We start from the raw sequence: 22,464 nt of genomic DNA, 5'->3' as shown, positions 1-22,464 counted from the left end.
CAATATCATATTTTATAGTAACAATCTTTAAAGTTAACTACACTTATGTATACACATTAATTGAATGTAAACAATTTTGTTAGGTAGAATCCAATTACAATCACATCATGAATGAAGCATTCAAATTGTACAAAAGTTATATGTGGAACATGGTCCCACCTACGTAGGATACCACCTTAGTGTTAGTGCCCTTTTCTTCTTTTTCTGTCCTTCAACAATACCAACCTTGTCTGTCTTCAACATCTCTCTCTCTCTTTCACTTTTTTTCCACTGCTGGGTCGGTGCAAGTTTCCATTTTTCTTCCCTTTCTCGCTGTCAAAACTATACCCAGTTGAATAAAGCTTCCATTTTTTTCCTGCCAAACCTTGAAACAGCTTCATAGTGTTTCTTTTTCTCCAGGCATTTTTATTTTATCAACAACAGTTCTGTTATGCAGAAATCATTGAGTTCTGTATGAGTTGGTGCCAAGTTTGCTTTTGTGTGTTTGAAGCTTTTTCTTTGTGATTATCAAACTTTTTCATTAAGTTTAATCATTCACTTTTTTTTTCTTCTCTTCATATTGGAAAAAAGTTGAGATGGAATCTCTGAACTTGTGAGCTGTAAATCTGTTGGAAATTGTCTCAATTTCACTTTCCTTTTCTGGAAAGAGTGGATAACTGAAATTTTCAGCTTTTGTTTGAAACTTGAGTTAATCATTAAGGTCTGTGCATGAACCAAAAAAGTCATCTCATTGATACCTTTCTATCCAAAGGAAGCTTATATTGTCATAGATAGAGAGCTTCATAAGGGACTGAAAATTGAATTCATAGATGCTTTGTCTTTTACTCTTTCAGCTTGATCATACCAAAAGAGTCCTTTAACAACAGGTACTTAGTTTTAGCTGTTATAATTTTCAGTCTTTCTTTACATATTGTATGTTATTAAGAACTTGATTTAGTTTCATATTCTTTCATTTTCTGACTCAAATTTTTTTGCCATGAGGAGTTGATGATTGAGATGACCAAAATATAAACTACTATGGCGAAATTATAAGCCGAATTTGGTCGAATATGGATCAGATTGATTAACTTTTCAAGTCTGGGTGGAGTGTGTTATTGAGTCTAAATCTGGCTAGGTTTTTTTTTATTTAGGTGTTTTAAACAAACTTGTTATCATGAACAGATTAGTTTGGTTTGCATTAGTCCCTTCTGATTAGGGTGTTGTGCTCACAAAAAGAGAGCTCTTTGAGGACGTGCAACCGCACTGGGCCTAAAATTTGTCTAGTAAAACTGTAACTAAATAGAGCCTCATAAAATTTGTCATCGTTAGAAAGCGATGATATAGGACCTCTAATTGCTTTGTCACAGTCTATCCAGGGCCTCCAAAAATTTATTTAAGACGTCTATGCTCACAAACTACTATGTTGAAGCATTTTTATGAGTATTATTAAGGGCATTTGTTTATTGAATGTGTTTGTCCATCTATCAGGTTATGCAAAATTATACCACTGAAGTAAGTCAATCGTGTCGAATCCAATCATCAATATGGCAAAGAGGTCTCAAAGATTCCCTGTGCAGTATGAAAGAGATCAGTCGGGTTGTATGTGGGGATTCATTAGTATGTTTGATTTTCGCCATGCTCGCTTTACTCGGAAGTTGATTGCAGATAAGAGGCACAACAACAAGCATGCTCTTGGTAATGTCCTAATGAAATTAATGTTTGAGTTTTACTTCCAAATAATGTCAACTTTGTTCTTGTCTTATGTCTATATTGGAATCTCTGTAATGTATGTTAGATATATAACTAGATTTTCACTTCTTTTTTTTTGTTTCTATAGAGGTTGTACCTACTAAGAACAAATTCGAGGCGTTGAGCAATTTGGATGAAGAATATCAAGGCAATTTTGTAAGTTCGTTAGTCCAAATCTTGATGATTTTCCTGTCAGCAAAAATTTGGAGTTTAAATACATGAAAATTGAGCACAAGTTACATTAGATTATGATTTTCTTACGTTATGCGTAGTCGTTTGTTGATATAAATGTATCGTCTATGTTTCAGGACAGAGAAGAGAGTAAGAGACTAACAGTGAAAACGGATGCTGACAAGGTTAGTGTAAAGAAACTCATAGAAGAAGAGATGTTCATTGACCGGGATGAAATAAAGGATCAAAGTAATAATGTAGGATCAAAGCGAACCGAGTTAGGGTCTCGAGATTCCGTGAAGAGAGATTCCGAAAGGAAAAGAAAATCACGCAAGAAAAGCCGAGATATGGATACTAATGATCTGAATGTTACTTTGAAATCGGAATTCTCAGATAATCAGCTCTTAAAGCAACGACAATCAAGAGATAATCTAGATTTGGACAAGATAATGGAAGATTTTTGTCAAATCGAACAAGCTTGTTCCTTGATGAATGACGATGATGATAATAGCAAAGTTAATACTCAATCGAACCAAAAGAAGACCAATTCTGAAGAACTTGCAAGAGATGCAATTAATGATTTTGTGAATCAGATGGTATTGAATGGGAAAGATAGTGTAGAAGATAAAAAAATCCTTTGCTCGGATGAACTCATGGAAAAACTTCAGGTCATAAGCTCGGATAAGGAATTGTTTCTTAGACTTCTACAAGATCCGAATTCACACTTACTGAAATATATGCAGGAGTTGGAGAATGCTCGTGGGAGAAGTGAAAAAGAATTCAAATCTGTTGCTGATTCCAACTTCTCCGAACAAGACCTTCGCAGCAGTCTAAAACAAACCAGAGAGATTGTCAACCGAAAGCATCGTAAATTTTTCTGGAAAAAGGTGAAGTCTCAATCAAAAGTACCAACAAATAAAATTGCGAAAACTGAGGTTCCAAATAGAATTGTCATCCTGAAACCTGCAACAACGGGCACGCAAATTTTAGAAAGTGAAAGCAATATTGCTTTGTCACCTTATTCGCGTGATATTGTCCCTTACAAAGGTCCTTCTTCTACGAGAGTTGGTTCACATTTTTCTCTTACAGAGATAAAAAGAAAATTTAAACATGCTATAGGAAAGGAGAAGCATGGAAGCCATGAACTCCCTGTCAAAGGTGAAAACATCGGCTCAAGAGGAAAGGCCAACGGTAAAGATAAAAGTGGGATGAAATCTCCAAATAAAGACCGTTTCTTCATGGAAAAAATTGCAAAGCCTATGTTTGATGTTGTGAAAGGAAACAAGACTAGTACATTGAAAGACTCTGAATTTAATGCGGAACGTGAAAGTGGTTCTAAGAAGGAAAAGGTTTCAAACATTTACATCGAGGCTAGGAAACACTTATCTGAGATGCTAGAAAATGGAGATGATGACGCAAGCGTTTCTAGCAGGAAGATTCCGAAAACCCTTGGGAGAATTCTATCTCTTCCTGAGTACAACTTTTCTCCTGTTGGAAGTCCTGGAGGGAATTTGGAGCATCATTATGCGACTGGCATTGCATGTGCAAAATTTTCCACTTCAGATAAAATAATCGAGGTTAATGACGATAACTTGTCTCCCAAGCAAGCCACCTCTATTGATCAAACAGATCAGGAAGCAAGCAATTCAAGGAACTGGTCAAGTGTTTGTAATGAAAATGAAAGATCTAATGTACCTGAAATTGAGACTGAGTCAACTTTCTCGTATGATCTTGGTCATGTTGATACTTCTGAAGCCGATTATTTGGTTAGAGATGACATTGTTGCTGAAGGTAGAGTTCAAAGCATATGATTTAATTAATAGATATTGATAAACTCTAAACTTTAGTCTGTGTGTGTTTGCCGGCGTTTATATATATTCCATCATTTATCTTTTCTTAACTTTTATGCAGGCAATGTCGAATTCGCAAAAGATATAAATGCTTTGGAATCTTCCTCGGATCCAAATGACTGCATTAACCAGAAGGACGAAAATCACGATGCCTCAGAAATTCCTGATGATGCTAGATTTTCTGAATGTTTGAATGGGGTAATTTCACTTGTTGTATTATATTTTTATGCAAATCATTTATTTGAGGATAAATTGGCTATAATGCCAGAAGTATAATCAGTTACAATGGACCCTTCAAGATTTCTTTTAAAGCCTCTTTAACTGTTAAGATTTTATTTAAAGTAAACTGTCATTTGATTCTTTTACAGGATGTGAAAGAAGAGAACCAACCATCATCTCCACTGTCTTCCCCTTCTCACTCTTCCATCACAGAGAAAATCGAAGAGCTAGAAAGTAGTATAGATGTATCTGGTCGACCAAGTCCGGTTTCTGTGCTCGATATACCATTCTCCGATGATGATCCTGGCTACTCCACATGTCAGCCTGGTAAAATTCCTGCACTGGAACCTTGAAAACCCTCTAGCTATGTTCTTAAAATTTAAAATAATAATTCAAAATCAAAAAATAAGAAAAGAAATTATAAACTTTTCCCTTTATTCCATGCAGATTCAACAATCTGCGATTCTTTTTATTTACCATAATAATTTTAAACTGATAACACATTCATTCTTGATTTTCAGTTAAATTGCGAGTACAATCACTACAAATTCGATTTGAGGAACAAGACACTTCATCAACGGATCGATTTCATGGAAGAAAATGTTGTTTTGAAGAAAATGAATTGATATATGACTACATAAATGCTGTTTTCCACGCCTCTGGTTTGACACAAGATCAACTAATGATGAAATGTCTTTCCTCAAACAAGATATTAGATCCTTCCTTGTTTGATCAGGTAGAGTTCTTCTCGAACATGCTTTTCCACGAACAGAAGCTCCTATTCGACAGTATCAACGAGGTTCTCATGGAGGTTTGTTGGCACTACTTTGGAGTATCACCTTGTGTATCTTTTGTAAATCCTAGTATAAGACCAACACCGAATATGAAAAAGATTATTCTCAAAGTTTGGGAAGGAGTGTGTTGGCATGTCCTTCCTTTGCCACCACCGCATACTTTGGAACAAATTGTTAGGAAAGACCTGGCAAGAAATGGAACATGGATGGAACTTCGACTCGATGCTGAAACAGTTGGGTTTGAAATGAGTGACACCATTCTTGTAGAACTGATGGAAGATGCAATATTGAGCCTTGTGAATCAAAGTACAGAAACTTAATATTCTGTGCTTCAATTTGAAGTGAAGGACAATAATAACAGCATTAACATGTAGAAGACAACTTAGTGGTTTTCTCTCAAGCATGCTGTGAATGAAGATAATATTCAATAAGGAACCATAAAAGCCAAGTAGCAGCTGCTTTTGGCAAAAGTACTTAATTACACTTGTTTTTATGACAACAGATTAAGCAACAATTTTATTTGGGTGAGGGTTTGATAGTAGATTTTGTAAAGTTTGATTTGCCGATCACATTTCCTGGTGTGTTGATTTTTTTGTTTGACACAATATTTTGTACATTTGCTTTTTGGTTAACCTATTGTATTGAGTGTGTGTGGAAATAATGAAATGTGAACTCAGCTTAGCATAGTATTAGTATTCAAGAAGAGAGCAAGTAGAAATGTGAATAATACTATGTGATAATAAAAGAACAAAATGCATAATGCTTTGAAGCTGTTTTTTTTTTTTTGGAATAACTTTGAAGCTGTTCCATTTCTAGGAGAATAAATATACCAAAAATCTTGGAACAATTCTGTCAAAAAAAATAAATGTTTGAAGAATTAATGAAAAAAAATGATGATATAATGTGCTCAAAATATGCTAGTGATGTAGTCCTCAAGCTACTATTTACATATGGACCTGGAGACACTGATAGAATACTAATCAGAACACTAATCAGAATTTTGGAAACTAAAATAACCCACTAATATAATTTGTCTATTAAAAAGAAAATCTCATTTACATAAGCAAGTTAACATGTGTTTTACAACCATATTTTAGTCTACAGTAGTGGCAATTAAGCCCTCAATCAAAATGATACATCCAAAATAGAAATGCTTAAATACAGTTATGAATCATGACAGCCAGAAGTAAAGTACTGCATTGTTGAAGCTAGCATGACAGCCAAGCAAATGCAAAATATGCTATATGCTATAATAACACAAAGCCTTACATTAAAACGGTTTAATATTAGTGTAGCCTCCTTTTCTTATTTCCCATTATAGGCGGTGACAGCGGAACTGCTGCCTTTCTCTTGGCAAAAGCATTAGTTCTGCTTTCATCTTCATCATCTTCGTCATCATCTAAAGCCTCACTTGCATACGGAGTGGACTCTCTGGCAATATTGGCTGCTTTTCTTTTATCAGCATCTAATTTGGCTTGCAATTTCCTTTCAACAGGGTCATTCGAAAGCCCTAGTTTAGATTCTCGTGGAACTCTTGCTCCTAGACCAAGCCTGCCAATATAATAACATAGTTATATCGCAAATAGATTTGTAGGAGCCAAACTGTGAATAATTTAACTATGGTGGTGATTATACTGACTTATGAGGTCTACCCTCCATATTCACATTCTTTGTTTCATCATCTGCAGATCCGCTCATACCTTTTACCCATGCCTCGGCCTGCCAATCAATATCCGTATAATTAACAAGTAACTAACTCACAGTCACAACAGCATCAAGAAATTCATAATACTTGCTGTAAATATAACAACCAGATCTAATAACACATTCATCACTGTAAGTTAATACTCTAAAATCTGAATGAATGCTGATCAATACCATAACAAATACTCCCTTCGGTCCTATTTATCAGAGACAAGTTATTTTTTAGATTCATTCAACAATCAACATATTTGGTCCAATAATAGACAGGATATATGAATCTAAAAAGTAAGTTATCTCTGATAAATAAAACCGGAGGGAGTAACTCACTAACCACTTCATAGATATAAAGTACATAAACCGTATTCTCTAATCTCTATTCATATCAAGAGAGGCGAAGATAATAATTTACCAGTTTGAAGGCCGAGTTCAACTTAACAATCGGGGGAGCTGCAGTTTTCTTTGGGTTTGCTGTAACACTCATTTCAAGCTTTTTTGTACCTTAATAGGAGAGATAATGATTATGGTTTTGATAGAATGAAATTGATGATTACACCATAATGATTATGGTTTTGATAGAATGAAATTGATGATTACAATGGAGTAAGTAGAATGCATTTTATAAACATCAAGCTAATTCTAAGAAATCCTAAATTAAATATTTCCTTGCGAAACCCTAAATTAAATTAGAATTGAACACGGGAGATGTTAGAGAAATCAAACTGATGAAAATAAATAAATTACACTATACAACCTTAACTCAACCATTAAAAGTACACAACACAGCCCCTAGTTATTAACATGATAAATTAAACTTACAAAGTTACACTACAAAGCAATGGGAGAGAGGGGAAGGCAGGCGGCGGCGGACAGGCGGGGAGGGAGTAGATCGAATCGTGTCAATGTCGTTCGTGGGTCGGTATGTGATTGTGACCGGTGGAAGAGAGGAGACACAGGAAGTGAATCGAACCAACAAAGAGAGGTTGAGAAAGAAAGAGGCGCTGCTGAATGCTGAGAATGAAAGAAGAGAAGGTCGTGTAATTGGCCAAGACTTGAGTGGTAGAACGGTAAATTTCTCCAAAATAATAACACATGTCTTATTTTTATTTTCATTTTTGATAAAATGTCATTTAATTTATATATTACCTTTTGTACAACATTATTTTTTTTTAAAATGTGTCAATCGTTAAATGGTAATTCATAATCATTAAATTAAAATAATGTAACAGATTAAAAAATATATAATTTATTGATCCAATTTAATCTCTCTTCAAAAAAAAATTAAACTACTCAAATATATTATACTAATAGTTACCCTCTTTATTAACCTTTGATATTCTAAATTAATTCATATTAAAAATAGTTGACAAACATTTGGTAATAGATAAATTTTAACTTATTAAATAAAATCTTTTTCTAAATTTTTTCTAAAAGTTCACGTAACTGATCAAAAAAATAAAAAATCGGAATTTCTTAAAAAAACTTATAAAAAAACATATTTTTAAATAAAAATGTAAATTTATAATAAAATATTATTTACTCTCAATTTTTAACAATCTTCACAAGTTTTTTGATAAAAATTATATTCAATTCACTTAAAATATGCTATAGAATTTATAATTTTTTAAATATAGTATAAATTTATATTAAAAAACATTATATAACAAAGAAAAAAAGAAAATATTAAATAATGACCGCATATTAGTTATGTTCTAAATTAAAAAAAAATAAAATAAAAAATGAAATTGATAAGTTTCCTCTAAATTTAAATATTTGAAAAAAAATTAACTTTTTTTATTAACAATAAAGTTATTATATACTCATTATTCATTTTTTTAAAATTTATTAAACATATTTTGAGTTTTCATACGTATTTTATTTAAAATTTTATCAATTTCATTATTTAATTTAAGTGTTAGAATTTAATATTTTATAAAATAATTAAAAAAAGAATGTGAAATTTTAATAGGAAGAAATTATTTTTGGTTATTAAGACTTGTGATATTTTAAAGAAAAATATGTACACAATTATTCTACTATAAGTTTACCATATATAAAAAGTTTAGTAATGTATTAACTAAAGTATAATTAAATAATAGTTTATTACTATAAATAAAATAGTGTATCGTGTTTTTCATGAATGAGTTGATAGGAGAATCGCACATTTTAATGTATATGGGTAGAAGATAATCAATTTATATAAATAAATAATCATACAAAAAATTTTGGGTACAAAATAATCATACAATTTAAATGAATTAAATGAACTTCATTATAAATACTAATTAGAACCAAACATAAGTAATGTATGAATAAATAGTATCAAAAATTGTAGGATATTTTTTTATTAATCATATAATTTGTTTGTCATATATAAAATTTAAAATTTTAACGGGAGAAGTTTATCAATCATCAATGATATATATATATATATATATATATATATATATATATATATATATATATATATATATATATATATATATATATATATCAAATATAAAATAATTGAAATATTAAAATTAAAATTAAAACTTTAATAGAGTCAATTTCATCAAAATACAAATTATATAGTATGGATACACATGGATACTAATATTAACACATTTAATTAAATATTGAATAATAACGAGAATAATTTAATATTGATTTAAATATTTTATAAATAATTCCGAAAAAATATATTTATATTTTTATATAGAGAATAATGTATTTGATTTGTAAATTAATTTTAATCAATTATATTAAATAGTTATTAATAATTGAATTATATAATTTGATTAAATATTTCTTCACTATAATTTGTCAATTTAAGATTTTTATTATTATAAAATATTTTTATTATCCTCAAATATTTTTAAATAATGTTATTTTTATAAATGGGACTAAGTTTTCTATTGATTCATATATTTTTATAAATAACGCCAAAACAAAAATAATATTTATTATTTTTATAGAGGGGAAAAATATATTTTTGATTCAAATCCTAATTTATTATTTTTTTAAAATACGGCTACTGATATGGTACGCGCATGTGGTACTGATATTAAGCTATTGATTTAAATTAGGGGTGGCAAAGCGGACGGCCCGCCCCGTTTATGTCGTCCCGTTTAAACCCGTCCAAAAGCGGGGCGGACCAACTTAGGTGTCTGAGCTCAAAAGTCAAGTTCGTCCCGTTTACTAACGAGTTGGCGGACCGGCCCGCCAATTTTTATTTTTTTTTATTTTACAATTTGATTTACTACATAATTTACAAATTTTTTTATTATTACCAAAGAGGTCGATAAAAAATTTTATTTAACAATGCACCATAGAACTTCAACTTGGCTTAAAAGTGATAATAATTACATTACATAAGACGGGTCTGTTTGGTAAAAATAGCGGTTGACTGATAAGCTAGCTGATAGCTTATAGCTTATGACTGATGGCTAACGACTGATGACTTATAGCTTATAGGGGATGGTTGAGACTAATAGCTTATAAGTTCATTGAAGTGTTTGGTAAAATTAGCGGTTCAATTAACTTATAAATATAAAATAACATAAAAGATAATTAATATATAATTATTTTATTTTAAATTAAAATAAATTATAAGGGTTAAAAATGGATTTTAATTAAAATAATAAGGATAAAAAAGGAAGAAAATATAATAAGCTATAAGACATAAGCTAAAACGCTATTTGAAATAGCGTCTGGAAAATAAACTATAAGCTAGTAAAATAAGCTATAAGCTCGTGATGAAAAGACCGTTATCAAACGGGTCTAAATTATCATATGAGCTTATAAGACATAAGACATAAGCTATAAGCTCGAAAACATGTCTTACCAAACAGAGCCTACATCACAATACATAAAATAGTAATGCATGAAATATTAACACTAACTTTCTCACTGTTTACATCCTATAAACTCTAATATTGACTGATTTCTTAATAGTTAAATTCTAAATTTGTCACACGTATAAACTAATCAAATCCTTCATTTTCTTTAAATCAACATCTATTTCTAAAGAAAACATGTGAGGTAATGTATTGAGAACTTAATAATTATGCATGTCATACAGTTGTTCTTTTATTTCAACTATTCCAATCAACACATCACTACGCCAAAATTGATTTTTTAAAAAATTGACTACATTGCTAAAGTTTATTAGTTGCATAAGACACACAATAATACAAGGTGTTGTAACTATCATTGCAACATTTATAGATAGTAATTATTAACAACCAAAGCATGAATTCAAAATACTATTGTTTCCAACAAAAAAATTGTTAGACTATTTTATATTAGATGATGTTCTCTCTATCAAGAAGTTAGGCGAGAGTAAGCATGGCTGAATGCAAGCAAGAAAATAAGAGAGCATGACACGATAATGGAATGCTTAAGATGTTCTCTCTACTGTGCTGTTGAGTGTTTTTTTTATTGATTGTGTTTGAAATCTGAGACAATGTAAGTGGTGAAAGATTGAGGATAGTTCATTGGATTGAATGTGGAATTTGTGGCATTGATAGGAACAACATTTGATACTGTTTAAGAATAAGATCTTTATGAAAAAGAATCAAAAAACAGTTGATGTTTTTTTATTTGGATTGAAACTTAATTGGATAATTAAGGGAATTGAAACTTAATTCATTTTTGACAGCAATGCTTTCATCTGTCAAACTTGTCTTGCTCCTTTGTTTACTGGCTAATGAAAAATCGATCCTCAAGCTTTCTCAATTCGTGATTGTTCTGTTTTTGTTTTACAATAGTGATCATCTTTATAGAACTACTCCTGCAACTTGAGCATTGAAGATTTTTATTTCCTTTTCCAAAATTGTGAAGTTGTTTTCTACTTTCTTAAGTGTTGAATTCATTTCTATTGGTGTGTTGTTCAATATGCACGACTATGTGTGACTTAGCGGCTGCTGTTAATCACTTCAGCTCGAATGCAGTCATTCTTGTCACTGGACTTGTTAGACCCACATTAAATTTTTGATTATTTTATATATCTTGAATTGATTTTTATTGTACAATACATAATCAATATTTTTTCTATGATACAGGAAACCAAGAAGCTGTTATTTTGCATAGCTAAATGATTGTACCTATGGGTTCAACGCTTTTGGTTCTTGAAGTGTGGTTACTACTTGGTGCTGTTTGGTTGTCGTTTCTTGTTTTTTAGGTGTTTTATTTAAAGAATATGACCTTTTGTTTTGGGATTTGGATTAAAATACTCTTAGATGGAATGCATGCATATACAAATTTGGCTATGCAAATGGCCTCTTTTTTTTTTTTTAAGTACACTAAATACCCTCTATATGTTATGATATTTGTAAACAAGAGGATTTGATTTAAAATGTTATCTGGTATTGGTGGATCATAATATGTATGCAATGAGTAACTTAAAGTGTTATTCGGTATTGAATTAAATGTAGCTTTTTGATATTTGTGCACCAATATAATGATTTTATGCACACAAAATAAAAGTGTACCATATATTAGCGCTTTATTTGAAAGTGCTATCAAACATGAGTTATATATTAGCGCTTTCTTTGAAAGTGCTATCAAACATGAGTCATATATTAGCGCTTTCTTTGAAAGCGCTATCAAACATGAGTCATATATTAGCGCTTTCTTTAAAAGTGCTATCAAACATGAATCATATATTAGCGCTTTGTTTGAAAACGCTATCAAACATGTGCCCTTTAATAGCACTTAGTTTGAAAGTGTTGTCGAAATCAAATCAAAACACACACAAAATGCATTCTTCAATAGCGCTTTAGAAAAAACGCTATCAAAAACTGGTTCTTTAATAGCGTTTTTAAAGTGCTATTAAACAAAAAATGTTTACAATAGCGGCGCAGTTAATAGCAATTTTAAGCGCTATCAAAAACAAACAAAAAAGTGCTATTAAATAGCTTATTTGGCGTAGTGCATGTATTAGAAAGTTATAGAAAGAACATTACAATTATAATTCGATTTGTGTGTAAAATAATTTAGAATACAATTCAATTAACATAATCCTAAGAGAAGAGTGTTATTTTTTAGTTAAAGTTGTTTTCATTCTAAGTAAAAAATATAGAAATTAACAAAAACCCGGCGGGCAAAACCCGCCCCGCCCCGCTTTTTTAAGCGGCTTAGGCGGGGAGGGTACACTTAAGATCCCGAGCCGAAAACCTCAACCCAGCTCACCCAAAATGGCGGGTCAAACGAGTCGACCCGGCGGGCCTGACCCGTTTTGACACCCCTAATTTAAATATTGAATAATAACAAGAACAAGTATCATGTGTTCCCACGAGTAACACACCACTATCATGTAATCGCATGAGTGACAATATCAAAGTCCGTGCAAACGCACAGATTACTATATTTTTTGCACAATTAAAGAAAATAAAATTAAAAATAATGTATTAATCCAAACACGATAAAAATGTTATGTTTTGATTTTTAATCATTTATATATCTAATATTTTTATTTTGAAATTATTTATAATTCAAGATAATATATGCAAAATCAAAATATATATTATTGATAGAAAATAATTTTGGTAAAATAAATTTATTTTTATTTTAAAAATATGTCTTTCTTTTAAAAATAAGATCAAAATATTGAATATTAACGGGAAACATGAAGTTACTGATTGTTATACCCCAAAATTTGCCCGCATTTTTTTCAGAAAGAAGGCAACAGACTTCTGTTTAAAAATTGGGAGTTTCATATAATCTTGGATTTTATTCCATAAATATCCTGATTTTATGAATACTCGGTTTTTAGAATTTTTCTTATACGGTATTTTGGTTCGCTGTTGAATTTATTCTTACACAAACGCCAATTACTGTTTATCACTTCACACACGCTGTTTATTTGAGATTTATTTGCAGATAAATAGTACTGACGCAATTGGTACAGAATTAAATTTTTTGCAGGCATAGAGTCCGGGGATTCAGACGGTACTGGTAACGAGTAAATTATTATTAGTTTTTGTTTCCCACTAATTTTTGTACTATATTCTATTATTTTCAAAATCTTTTCCTTTCTTTTCAAATCTCTTTCTTTCAAAATCAAATCCTAACTTTATTCTATACATCTCTCTTTTCAAACTCTACCATACACTTTCTTTCAAATCCTACTACCACTCAAATTTTCCTTTTTTGTACGAAATCACTTCATTCCCCAACGTCTCTATCCTTCTTTTCACTCTATAAATACCTCTCATTTTTTCCATAAATTCTCACATCAAATTTCAACTCATCTCTCAAATTTCTACCTCATATTTATTTTCTCTTCTTCCCCGGCAAAAATGGCGAAGTGGATGGATACGTGTTTTCTTATGGTCACCACTGTCTTGGTGGTGATCATGTCCTTTTTCTGTCTGCACAGTCCTGAAAAATGCGGACCTGGGTTGTTTACACTCCCAATCATCTATATGTTGTTATTTATAGCATGGGTTTTTAATAGTCATTTTTAAAGTCTGTCGTATCTTTTATTTTCAAATAATGTACCGTTTATTTGTCGTACTGTTCATTATATTATGTAATATTTGTACTGTCAGTATTAAATGTCGTACTATCTGTCGTCCTGTAGTTTAATTATCCAGATAATATTTTGTGTGTTTTCTGCCAGTTAAATATTTATTTTTCTGTGCATTAAATATTTTTCAAGGTTATTATCGGTAATTTCGTTCGCGTGCAGTATATTTTATTTATTTATTATGTTTTGTGTTTTTCTAGCAACTCATGTAAATAAATTTTCACTATTAACACAACAAAAAACAAAAAGAAAAAATTAACTTTAACTGTTGAATTTTTGAAGAATTAATGAAAAAAAATGATGATATAATGTGCTCAAAATATGCTAGTGATGCAGTCCTTAAGCTACTATTTACATATGGTGACACTGATAGAATACTAATCAGAATTTTGGAAACTAAAATAACCCACTAATATTTGTCTATTAAAAAGAAAATCTCATTTACATAAGCAAGTTACCATGTGTTTTACAACCATATTTTAGTCTACAATAGTGGCAATTGAGCCCTCAATCAAAATGATACATCCAAAATAGAATGCTTAAATACAGTCATGAATCATGACAGCCAAAAGAAAAATACAGCATAGTTGAAGCCATCATGACAGCCAAGCCAAGCAAATGCAAAATATGCTATAACTCGCAAAGCGTTACATTAAAACGGTTTAATATTAGTGTAGCTTCCTTTTCTTATTTCCCATTATATGCGGTGACAGCGGAACTGCTGCCTTTCTCTTGGCAAAAGCATTAGTTCTGCTTTCGTCTTCATCATCTTCGTCATCATCTAAAGCCTCACTTGCATACGGAGTAGACTCTCTGGCAATATTGGCTGCTTTTCTTTTATCAGCATCTAATTTGGCTTGCAATTTCCTTTCAACAGGGTCATTCGAAAGCCCTAGTTTAGTTTCTCGTGGAACTCTTGCTCCTAGACCAAGCCTGCCAACATAATAACATAGTTATATCGCAAATAGATTTGTAGGAGCCAAACTGTGAATAATTTAACTATGGTGGTGATTATACTGACTTATGAGGTCTACCCTCCATATTCACATTCTTTGTTTCATCATCTGCAGATCCGCTCATACCTTTTACCCATGCCTCGGCCTGCCAATCAATATCAGTATAATTAACAAGTAACTAACTCACAGTCACAACAGCATGGAGAAATTCTTAATAATTACCAGTTTGAAGGCCGTATTCAACTTAACAATTGGGGGAGCAGGGGTTTTCTTTGGGTTTGCCGTAACACTCATTTCGAGTTTTTTGTACCTTGATAAAATAGGAGAGATAATGATTATGGCTTTGATAGAATGAAATTGATGATTACACTGTGAGTAGAATGAAATTTGAAAGCTTGAATAAAAACCCTAGAAAAATGGCGAAAAGAAATTGAACTTACAAAGTTAGGCCACAAAGCAATGGGCGGTGGGAGAGAGGGGAAGGCAAGCTGCGGTGGTGGACAGGCGGGGAGCAAGGAGGAGAGAGTGGATCGAATCGTGTCGACGTCGGTCGTGGGTCGTGGGTCGGTATGTGATTGTGAGCGGTGGAAGAGAGGAGACAGAGGAAGTGAATCGAACTAACAAAGAGAGGTTGAGAAAGAAAGAGGCGCTGCTGAATGCTGAGAATGAAAGAAGAGAAGGTCGTGTAATTGGTCAAGACTTGAGTGGTAGAACTGTAAATTTCAAATTTAAGTGGACTATTTTCGTTAATTGGGTTTGAAAGATTATTGTTCTTACTTTCATACCTAAAATTTTCATAATTTTATTATATATGATTTGAACTTCTGGTGCTATTTTGAACTTAGCTATATTGCCTATAAAAAGAATAATTTTGGAATTATCCGGTACACCTTAAATCCGAGATAATGAAATTAAGGGAGTGAATGTTGAGATTTCCTAATTAGTCAATGCGTAGTTCAAAAGGTATAAGAGTAAGTCTCGTTAGACGAAAGGTATGAAAACATTAGATACCGTCTTGCTAGACTTAGTCATGAGAGAAGGAGGCAGGTAAATTCCGAAAACCACCTTATTGGATATGGTCATATAGAAGGGGGCAGAAACTTCTGTAAAACCTTTCCTTGATGGGCAGCTGGTTGTCGATCATCAATGACGTTTGAAACACTAGCTGGGCTAGAGGTTCGTCAAGACTTCGACGTGATAAATCTGTAGCTCCTATTGTTCTATGTGGCTTGAACGTTTAAGGTATTAGCTTATACGTTATTTTGAAGTGTGTTATGCTTCATTTCTTGAGTTCTATGAGGTAGTATATTTGAATGCTAGTAGGATGAAATTAAGGATAACATTTTTCATGGTGTTGAGTGGACTCATAAGTTAGGTGGGCTCATTGGGATTTAGAAATCTCACCCCAATTGTTGTTAATATTTTCAGGTGGTTCGGTGCAGGAAAATAACAAAGGCAACGGTAAGGCAACCTGATCTGATGATGATGTTTTAGCAACTTCTTATGTCTTCTCCTGTATTTTGGATGTTACGATGTATTAGCTAATTATCATGTATTTTGGGTCATATTATGTATTTGGTAATGTACCATATACTTGAACATGATTGTATCAGTAACTTATGTATGAATTTCAGTACCATAATTAAGGCTTCTTACATATTACTCTAGACATGTATGTATGGGGTATACATTTGGTATCTCAATGCACTCGTTGATAGTCTTAGGCACCTAACGCAATTCCATTTATGTCCCCTGTTTTTGGAGATACACATCAGGAAGCATCTTTTATTGGCTAAAATTTGTTTTTTTAAGGCGCATCTACGGAAGTATTTTTATACTGATAAACGTTAAGTAAAAAGTGCTTTCAGAGAGACACCTCCGGAAATATGAGGGCATTTTTGGAAGCACACATGGTGCATAAGAAGTCCAAGGGATGGAATAAGATATTCTCTTTTCGTTAACATAAATCGAACATTACATTTCAATATTTAGATGGACTTTCCAACATCTTCAGAATATCACCAATCAATCTCAAAATCGTCGCATCCACCTCGATCGAAACTTTTGTTTTGAAGCGGAAAAAAAAAGTATTTCACATAGCTCTTAAATTAGCACTTGTCTTCACTTGAGAGTTGTTAAACTCAATTTTTCATTCATTGCCGATCGACAGTGAACGGTACTTAAGCTTCACATTTTTTAATTTTTGGAGTATAGTAGGAGATTATGCAATATGTATTTCAGATCTGCAAGAGGGGTATACTCATTGGTCTTAAATTCAATTGAAGGTTTTTCATCGTTAAAGTAGACATTTGCGACATGTCAATTGATGTTCATTATGGTGTAATGTGTTTTGATATAAAATATGACACAAGAGTCTCATACTTTTAATAGTTCTAGACAAATATGAACCTTAAAAATTCTATCTTGTACCATAGGATGTTCCGGAGATGCAATTGTGGCACCACCCTATTCTGTTAATCCAGAGATGTATTTTTTAGAACAACTCATAACAAAATAAAATTTTGGAACAGACAGAAACAAAACATGTATTAAAATGCATAACTTTTTGGAAAACTTAAACGTGTATTGAAATATTTGAAAATGTATATATTAGGCATCATTAATATTAATACAAGTTTGCATACAATACATTGTTGAATAAAAACTAAAATGAACCGAAACATGTGTCGCAAGCTAAATCTATATCTACGGACGGGAGGTACCGCCTTTGACTTTTATTTATTTGATTCTCTTTCAATCTTCTCAATTAGGTGAATTCTTGCATTATTTTCATAAAACGATTCGGCCAAATCTCGACTTTTGTTGTTGAATGAGTTGTCCACTCAGTTGAAGTCAGTGGTATTTGACATCCCGATTTCAAATAAACTTGAACAAAGTGCCACGGATTTGAAATCCACCTAACACACATAATACGATCATTTGGATTTTGAGGCAAGGAAGTGCGTGGTGGAAAAAATGTATAAAAACCATATCTTGTAAGATCAATACACACTCTTTCATATGCACTTACTATGAGATGATCAATTTCAGGGAAGCGTGCCCATTTATCCTCTGGTGTCGGTCCACTAATGTAAGGAACAATATATTCATAAATTGCATCAAATTTTTCTTTTTCCAGTATAGTCACGTGTATGATTTTTTACGGCCCATCAACCTTTAGATAAGTTGATGGCGGAAAAGTGTGTGATCCTTTTCTCCTTTATCGAGCAAAGCAGAAACTGCTCAAAAACCGCAGTTATCGTCACCTTAAACATTGACATTTCGTTCAATGTATTTGTGCATGAAAAACGGCATCCCATCAACGAATGGAATTTTTGGTGGAGGCGGTGAAGGAGGTGGTTTGCTAATGCGAGATCCTTTGAAAATATTTTTTTGTGATTTTTTAGTTAGAGAATCCGAAAAAAGTTTGTCAACGTGTTCAAAATAGGAAGGAGACCGCATTGTTGAATTCTCACTCGGTGTAGGTTTGACCTTCTTAGGAGCACCTTTAGTTTTAACTTGTTAAGAATATGGTTTCAAGTATGTGGTTTTCTGATAAACACTATTCCTTCATTGTTATTTGATGTGGAGTTTCATACTATCATCAACTTTCAAAAATCTTTCTTGTATCACTCCTCATTCAGTTGAGATAGAGATATTTGATTTATTGTCTTTCATGACACCATCATCATCAAACTTAAGCCTTTTCCAATAAGTACAAACTTCATCCATTCGTATCGGGCTATCAAGTTTCACCTTCTTAGATATAAGACAGGCACATAGGAGACCATAGGTTTTCATAAGTGTGCAACCACACTTTGAGCTATCAGAACCTACATTCTCAACTTGTTTGGCTTTGTGAAACATATAATTCAGTCCTGCTCGAGATATGTTGCCGACCAATTGAGAATAAAGATTGTTGTTTTTGAATCTGTTTTCCAACACTATGATGCTATGACCAAATGATGTATGTGTCTCATTATGCGGATTTTGGATCATTTAGTTCACAAAGTCTCAATCTCTACACAAATGATTCTTACTATTTCCAAACCAATTCTTCATTGTAGCATGGGCAAACTTAACTCGAGTAATTGTTATATTTCCAAGGTGTCTTACATGACACCATCATCATCAAACTTGAGCCTTTTCCAATAAGTACAAACTTCATCCATTCGTATCAGTCTATCAAGTTTCACCTTCTTAGATATAAGACAGACACATAGGAGACCATAGGTTTTCATAAGTGTGCAACCACACTTTGAGCTATCAGAACCTACATTCTCAACTTGTTTGGCTTTGTGAAACATATAATTCAGTCTTGCTCGAGATATGTTGCCGACCAACTGAGAATAAAGATTGTTGTTTTTGAATTTGTGTTCCAACACTATGATGCTATGACCAAATGATGTATGTGTCTCATTATGCTGATTTTGGATCATTTAGTTCACAAAGTCTCAATCTCTACACAAATGATTCTTACTATTTCCAAACCAATTCTTCATTGTAGCATGGGCAGACTCAACTCGGTTAATTGTTATATTTCCAAGGTGTCTTACTTGATCGGTCCAAGCATAAACAATTTTCTCCTTTATATGGTCCAAAATTATGCTTTCAACATATTTCAATAAATCTTGATATTAAACCTTTTTGGAATGCATAACATCATCGACATATAAATCTTTTTGTAGAAATATTTATTATAATATTTCATGCATCCATTATTCTTTCCATTATCACGCCCGTCTTGACCATTTTTCCGTCTTCGCCCTTTATTTGTTTCGTCCTTACCGCGGGTTTAACCTGACTTCTCACATTCTTTATCATGTGATACCTACATAGTAATTGTAAGAATTATGAAAGACCTTTGCAACCGAATTTATCAAAGCCACATCACTTTTGGTGACAATTACTTTCAGCATGTCTTTTTTGCCCTTCAACATTGCCTGACACGCCTCTAAAGCCCAAGTAACATTTTCCTCTTTTTCGCTCTTTAAAAATGCAAAGTCGATCGAATAATTCTTCTCAGTAGAGGTTGAATGATAGAAAAACACTTAGAAAGGGGGGGTTTGAATAAGTGTGGCTTTAAAACTTGTAAGATAAAAACAATTTGCACAATGATTTTTATCCTGGTTCGTTGTTAACTAAACTACTCCAGTCCACCCCCTTGGAGTGATTTACCTCACCTGAGGATTTAATCCACTAATCACACGAGATTACAATGGTTTTCCACTTAGACAACTTCTAAGTCTTCTAGAGTATACTGATCACAACCTGATCACTCTAGGAACAATCTGCTTAGATACCCTCTAAGACTTTCTAGAGTATACTGATCAACAACCTGATCACTCTAGTTCTTACAACTTAATGTAAACAAATTCTTTTAAGAGTTACAATGCTTCTTATAAAGCTGTTATCACAACTGTGATTTTCTCTTAAGTTTAAGCTTAATCTCACTAAAGTATTACAACAGCAATGTAGTGAGGTTGATGATGAAGTTTGAGAGCTTTTGAATGGAACAACGTTTCAGCAAGTTGGTTCAGAGTTTGTAATTCGTAGTTCGTAACCTTGCTTCTCATCAGAACTTCATATTTATAGGCGTTTGAGAAAATGACCGTTGGGAGCATTTAATGCTTTGCGTATTCCGTACAGCATTGCATTTAATGTTTCACTCTTTTGTCAACTACCTTGAGCCTTGCTTTCGCTGTGTCTACTGACATTGCCTTTCATAGCTTTCAACATTCCTTTTGTCAGTCAGCGTAGCCTGCCAGCTAGTACTTGCTTCTGATCTGATGTTTGTGTGAACAACGTTTGAATATCATCAGAGTCAAACAGCTTGGTGTAGAGCATCTTCTTGTCTTCTGACCTTGAAGTGCTTCTGAGCGTGATACCATGAGAACTTCAGTGCTTCTGATCTCAAGTCCTTCTGATGCTTCCATATACCATGTTCTGATTCTGCTTGACCATCTTCTGATGTCTTGCCAGACCATGTTTTGATGTTGCATGCTGAACCTTCTGAGTCAGTGCTTCTTGCGCTGATTTTGTGCATACTCTTTATATAATTCCTGAAATGGAAATTGCATAGTATTAGAGTACCATATTATCTCATACAAAATTCATATACATTGTTATCATCAAAACTAAGAATATTGATTAGAACAAATCTTGTTCTAACAATCTCCCCCTTTTTGATGATGACAAAAACATACATAAATGATATGAATTTGCGATCAGAATATCAGACGACTAAAGACAATTACACAGCTATAGCATAAGCATATAAACATAGTGTGTGAATATGTCTCCCCCTGAGATTAACAATCTCCCTCTGAGATAAATAATCTCCCCCTGAAATAAATACTGGAAGAAATTTTTATAAATAAAGGACTTCCCTGAGTATTCTCCATTTCAGTTGAGATGAACACATATGCTTAGATCTTCAGAACATTCATAGCTTCTGCTTCTTGCTTCCATAGGACAACTTCAGAACTTGAATTGCTTAGATCTTCAGAACATTCATAGCTTCTGATTCTTGCTTCCATAGGACAGCTTCAGAGCTTGAATTGCTTAGATCTTCAAAACATTCATAGCTTCTGATTCTTGCTTCCATAGGACAGCTTCAGAGCTTGAATTTCTTCTTGAATCATTTCATGCTAGATTGTATCAGAACATTGTTGAATGTACCAGAGCATCTTCTGAGCATCTCTACATCCTGAAATGTTACAGAACAAACTAAACGACAACAGTCAAAGCATGAATGAGTCAGAACATAAAATATGTATCAGAACATATAATTATGTATCAGAGAAAACAATAATGTTTCAGAGCATATTTTAGAACTAAAAACATGCATCAGAACATATAAGGAATAAGAATGTGTTAGAGCATATTCTATCATCAGAATATCAGAACATTCTTCCTTCTTGCTTCTGATCTTGAAGCTTTACAGCACTCAGCTTGCTTCAATTTCCATGAGCTTGATTCCATACAGAATTGCTTTTCCACATGTCTTTGCTTCTCATCTTTGCTTCTAATGTTGAGCTTTTAAGAAGATCTTCACTTCCTGCAAAACACTCAAAGACATAGAACTTGCAACTTCTGTTAGAAATGTAGAGACTTTCTCCCAGCAACTGATAAAATAAATCAGATTATTTATCACATTTTCTCCCCCTTTTTGTCATAACATCAAAAAACATAAAAGATTCAGATGAAAAAACGAACAATATGAGAGAAGAAAATATAATATTCATTGATTAGCAAAAGGAGAATTGTCAGAAGTACAAGGAGAATGCATAGAAAGCAGATGCAAGAAACAAAGAGAAACTACTAAGACACAAAGACTAAGACGATCCTAGCTTAGACATAATCTTGGCCAGCATGTCATGAATCCCAGCATTGCTCTCAGTCTGCCTCTCCATGAAAGTGCGGAACTCAGCATTGGTAGTATCTTGCGCGTCCATGCGAGAAGATAGCTCAGCTTGGTTCTTCTGAATAACCTCTAGAGTCTTCACCAGAAGAAAGGGTTCACCAGAAGA

At 32.7% G+C, this 22,464-nt stretch overlaps 3 protein-coding genes across 4 annotated transcripts; 1 reads left to right on the top strand and 2 right to left on the bottom strand.

Moving 5' to 3' along the window:
* The first annotated feature begins 200 nt into the window (after positions 1–200).
* On the top strand, positions 201–5,555 carry LOC131637609 (uncharacterized). 2 transcript variants are annotated; one of them, XM_058908206.1, is made up of 8 exons: positions 201–866; positions 1,468–1,674; positions 1,817–1,884; positions 2,037–2,567; positions 2,643–3,690; positions 3,811–3,947; positions 4,118–4,295; positions 4,490–5,555. In XM_058908206.1, the coding sequence occupies exons 2-8, from the start codon at positions 1,524–1,526 to the stop codon at positions 5,080–5,082; spliced, it is 2,706 nt and encodes a 901-aa protein (XP_058764189.1). In that variant the 5' UTR covers positions 201–866; positions 1,468–1,523; the 3' UTR covers positions 5,083–5,555. The 2 variants fall into 2 exon arrangements, with proteins under 2 accessions (XP_058764189.1, XP_058764188.1); XM_058908205.1 differs by having other exon boundaries at positions 2,037–3,690.
* LOC131637611 (uncharacterized) lies at positions 5,384–7,513 on the bottom strand. The gene is made up of 4 exons (XM_058908207.1): positions 7,283–7,513; positions 6,876–6,964; positions 6,402–6,481; positions 5,384–6,313 (listed from the first exon to the last, which is right to left on the bottom strand). The coding sequence occupies exons 2-4, from the start codon at positions 6,945–6,947 to the stop codon at positions 6,049–6,051; spliced, it is 417 nt and encodes a 138-aa protein (XP_058764190.1). The 5' UTR covers positions 6,948–6,964; positions 7,283–7,513; the 3' UTR covers positions 5,384–6,048.
* A 7,092-nt stretch (positions 7,514–14,605) lies between these two features.
* On the bottom strand, positions 14,606–15,333 carry LOC131637608 (uncharacterized). The gene is made up of 3 exons (XM_058908204.1): positions 15,155–15,333; positions 14,998–15,077; positions 14,606–14,909 (listed from the first exon to the last, which is right to left on the bottom strand). The coding sequence occupies exons 1-3, from the start codon at positions 15,224–15,226 to the stop codon at positions 14,645–14,647; spliced, it is 417 nt and encodes a 138-aa protein (XP_058764187.1). The 5' UTR covers positions 15,227–15,333; the 3' UTR covers positions 14,606–14,644.
* Between the last annotated feature and the right edge of the window lie 7,131 nt (positions 15,334–22,464).

Source organism: Vicia villosa, unplaced genomic scaffold, assembly GCF_029867415.1.
Source record: "Vicia villosa cultivar HV-30 ecotype Madison, WI unplaced genomic scaffold, Vvil1.0 ctg.002056F_1_1, whole genome shotgun sequence".
Classification (NCBI taxonomy): Eukaryota; Viridiplantae; Streptophyta; class Magnoliopsida; order Fabales; family Fabaceae; genus Vicia; species Vicia villosa.
Note: the sequence above shows the minus strand (reverse complement) of the source record. Positions and strands in the feature narration are given on the sequence as shown.

What these genes read in the sequence shown, in the direction of transcription:
- LOC131637611 (XM_058908207.1), bottom strand. Translation starts at nt 6,947, where the DNA reads ATGAGTGTTACAGCAAACCCAAAGAAAACTGCAGCTCCCCCGATTGTT. An exon ending in TGAACTCGGCCTTCAAACTG is followed by an intron (nt 6,482 to 6,875) that starts GTAAATTATTAT and finishes ATTGATTGGCAG; the next exon opens with GCCGAGGCATGGGTAAAAGG. An exon ending in ATGGAGGGTAGACCTCATAA is followed by an intron (nt 6,314 to 6,401) that starts GTCAGTATAATC and finishes TTATATTGGCAG; the next exon opens with GCTTGGTCTAGGAGCAAGAG.
- LOC131637608 (XM_058908204.1), bottom strand. Translation starts at nt 15,226, where the DNA reads ATGAGTGTTACGGCAAACCCAAAGAAAACCCCTGCTCCCCCAATTGTT. An exon ending in TGAATACGGCCTTCAAACTG is followed by an intron (nt 15,078 to 15,154) that starts GTAATTATTAAG and finishes ATTGATTGGCAG; the next exon opens with GCCGAGGCATGGGTAAAAGG. An exon ending in ATGGAGGGTAGACCTCATAA is followed by an intron (nt 14,910 to 14,997) that starts GTCAGTATAATC and finishes TTATGTTGGCAG; the next exon opens with GCTTGGTCTAGGAGCAAGAG.
- LOC131637609 (XM_058908205.1), top strand. Translation starts at nt 1,524, where the DNA reads ATGGCAAAGAGGTCTCAAAGATTCCCTGTGCAGTATGAAAGAGATCAG. An exon ending in AGATGACATTGTTGCTGAAG is followed by an intron (nt 3,691 to 3,810) that starts GTAGAGTTCAAA and finishes ACTTTTATGCAG; the next exon opens with GCAATGTCGAATTCGCAAAA. An exon ending in CTACTCCACATGTCAGCCTG is followed by an intron (nt 4,296 to 4,489) that starts GTAAAATTCCTG and finishes CTTGATTTTCAG; the next exon opens with TTAAATTGCGAGTACAATCA.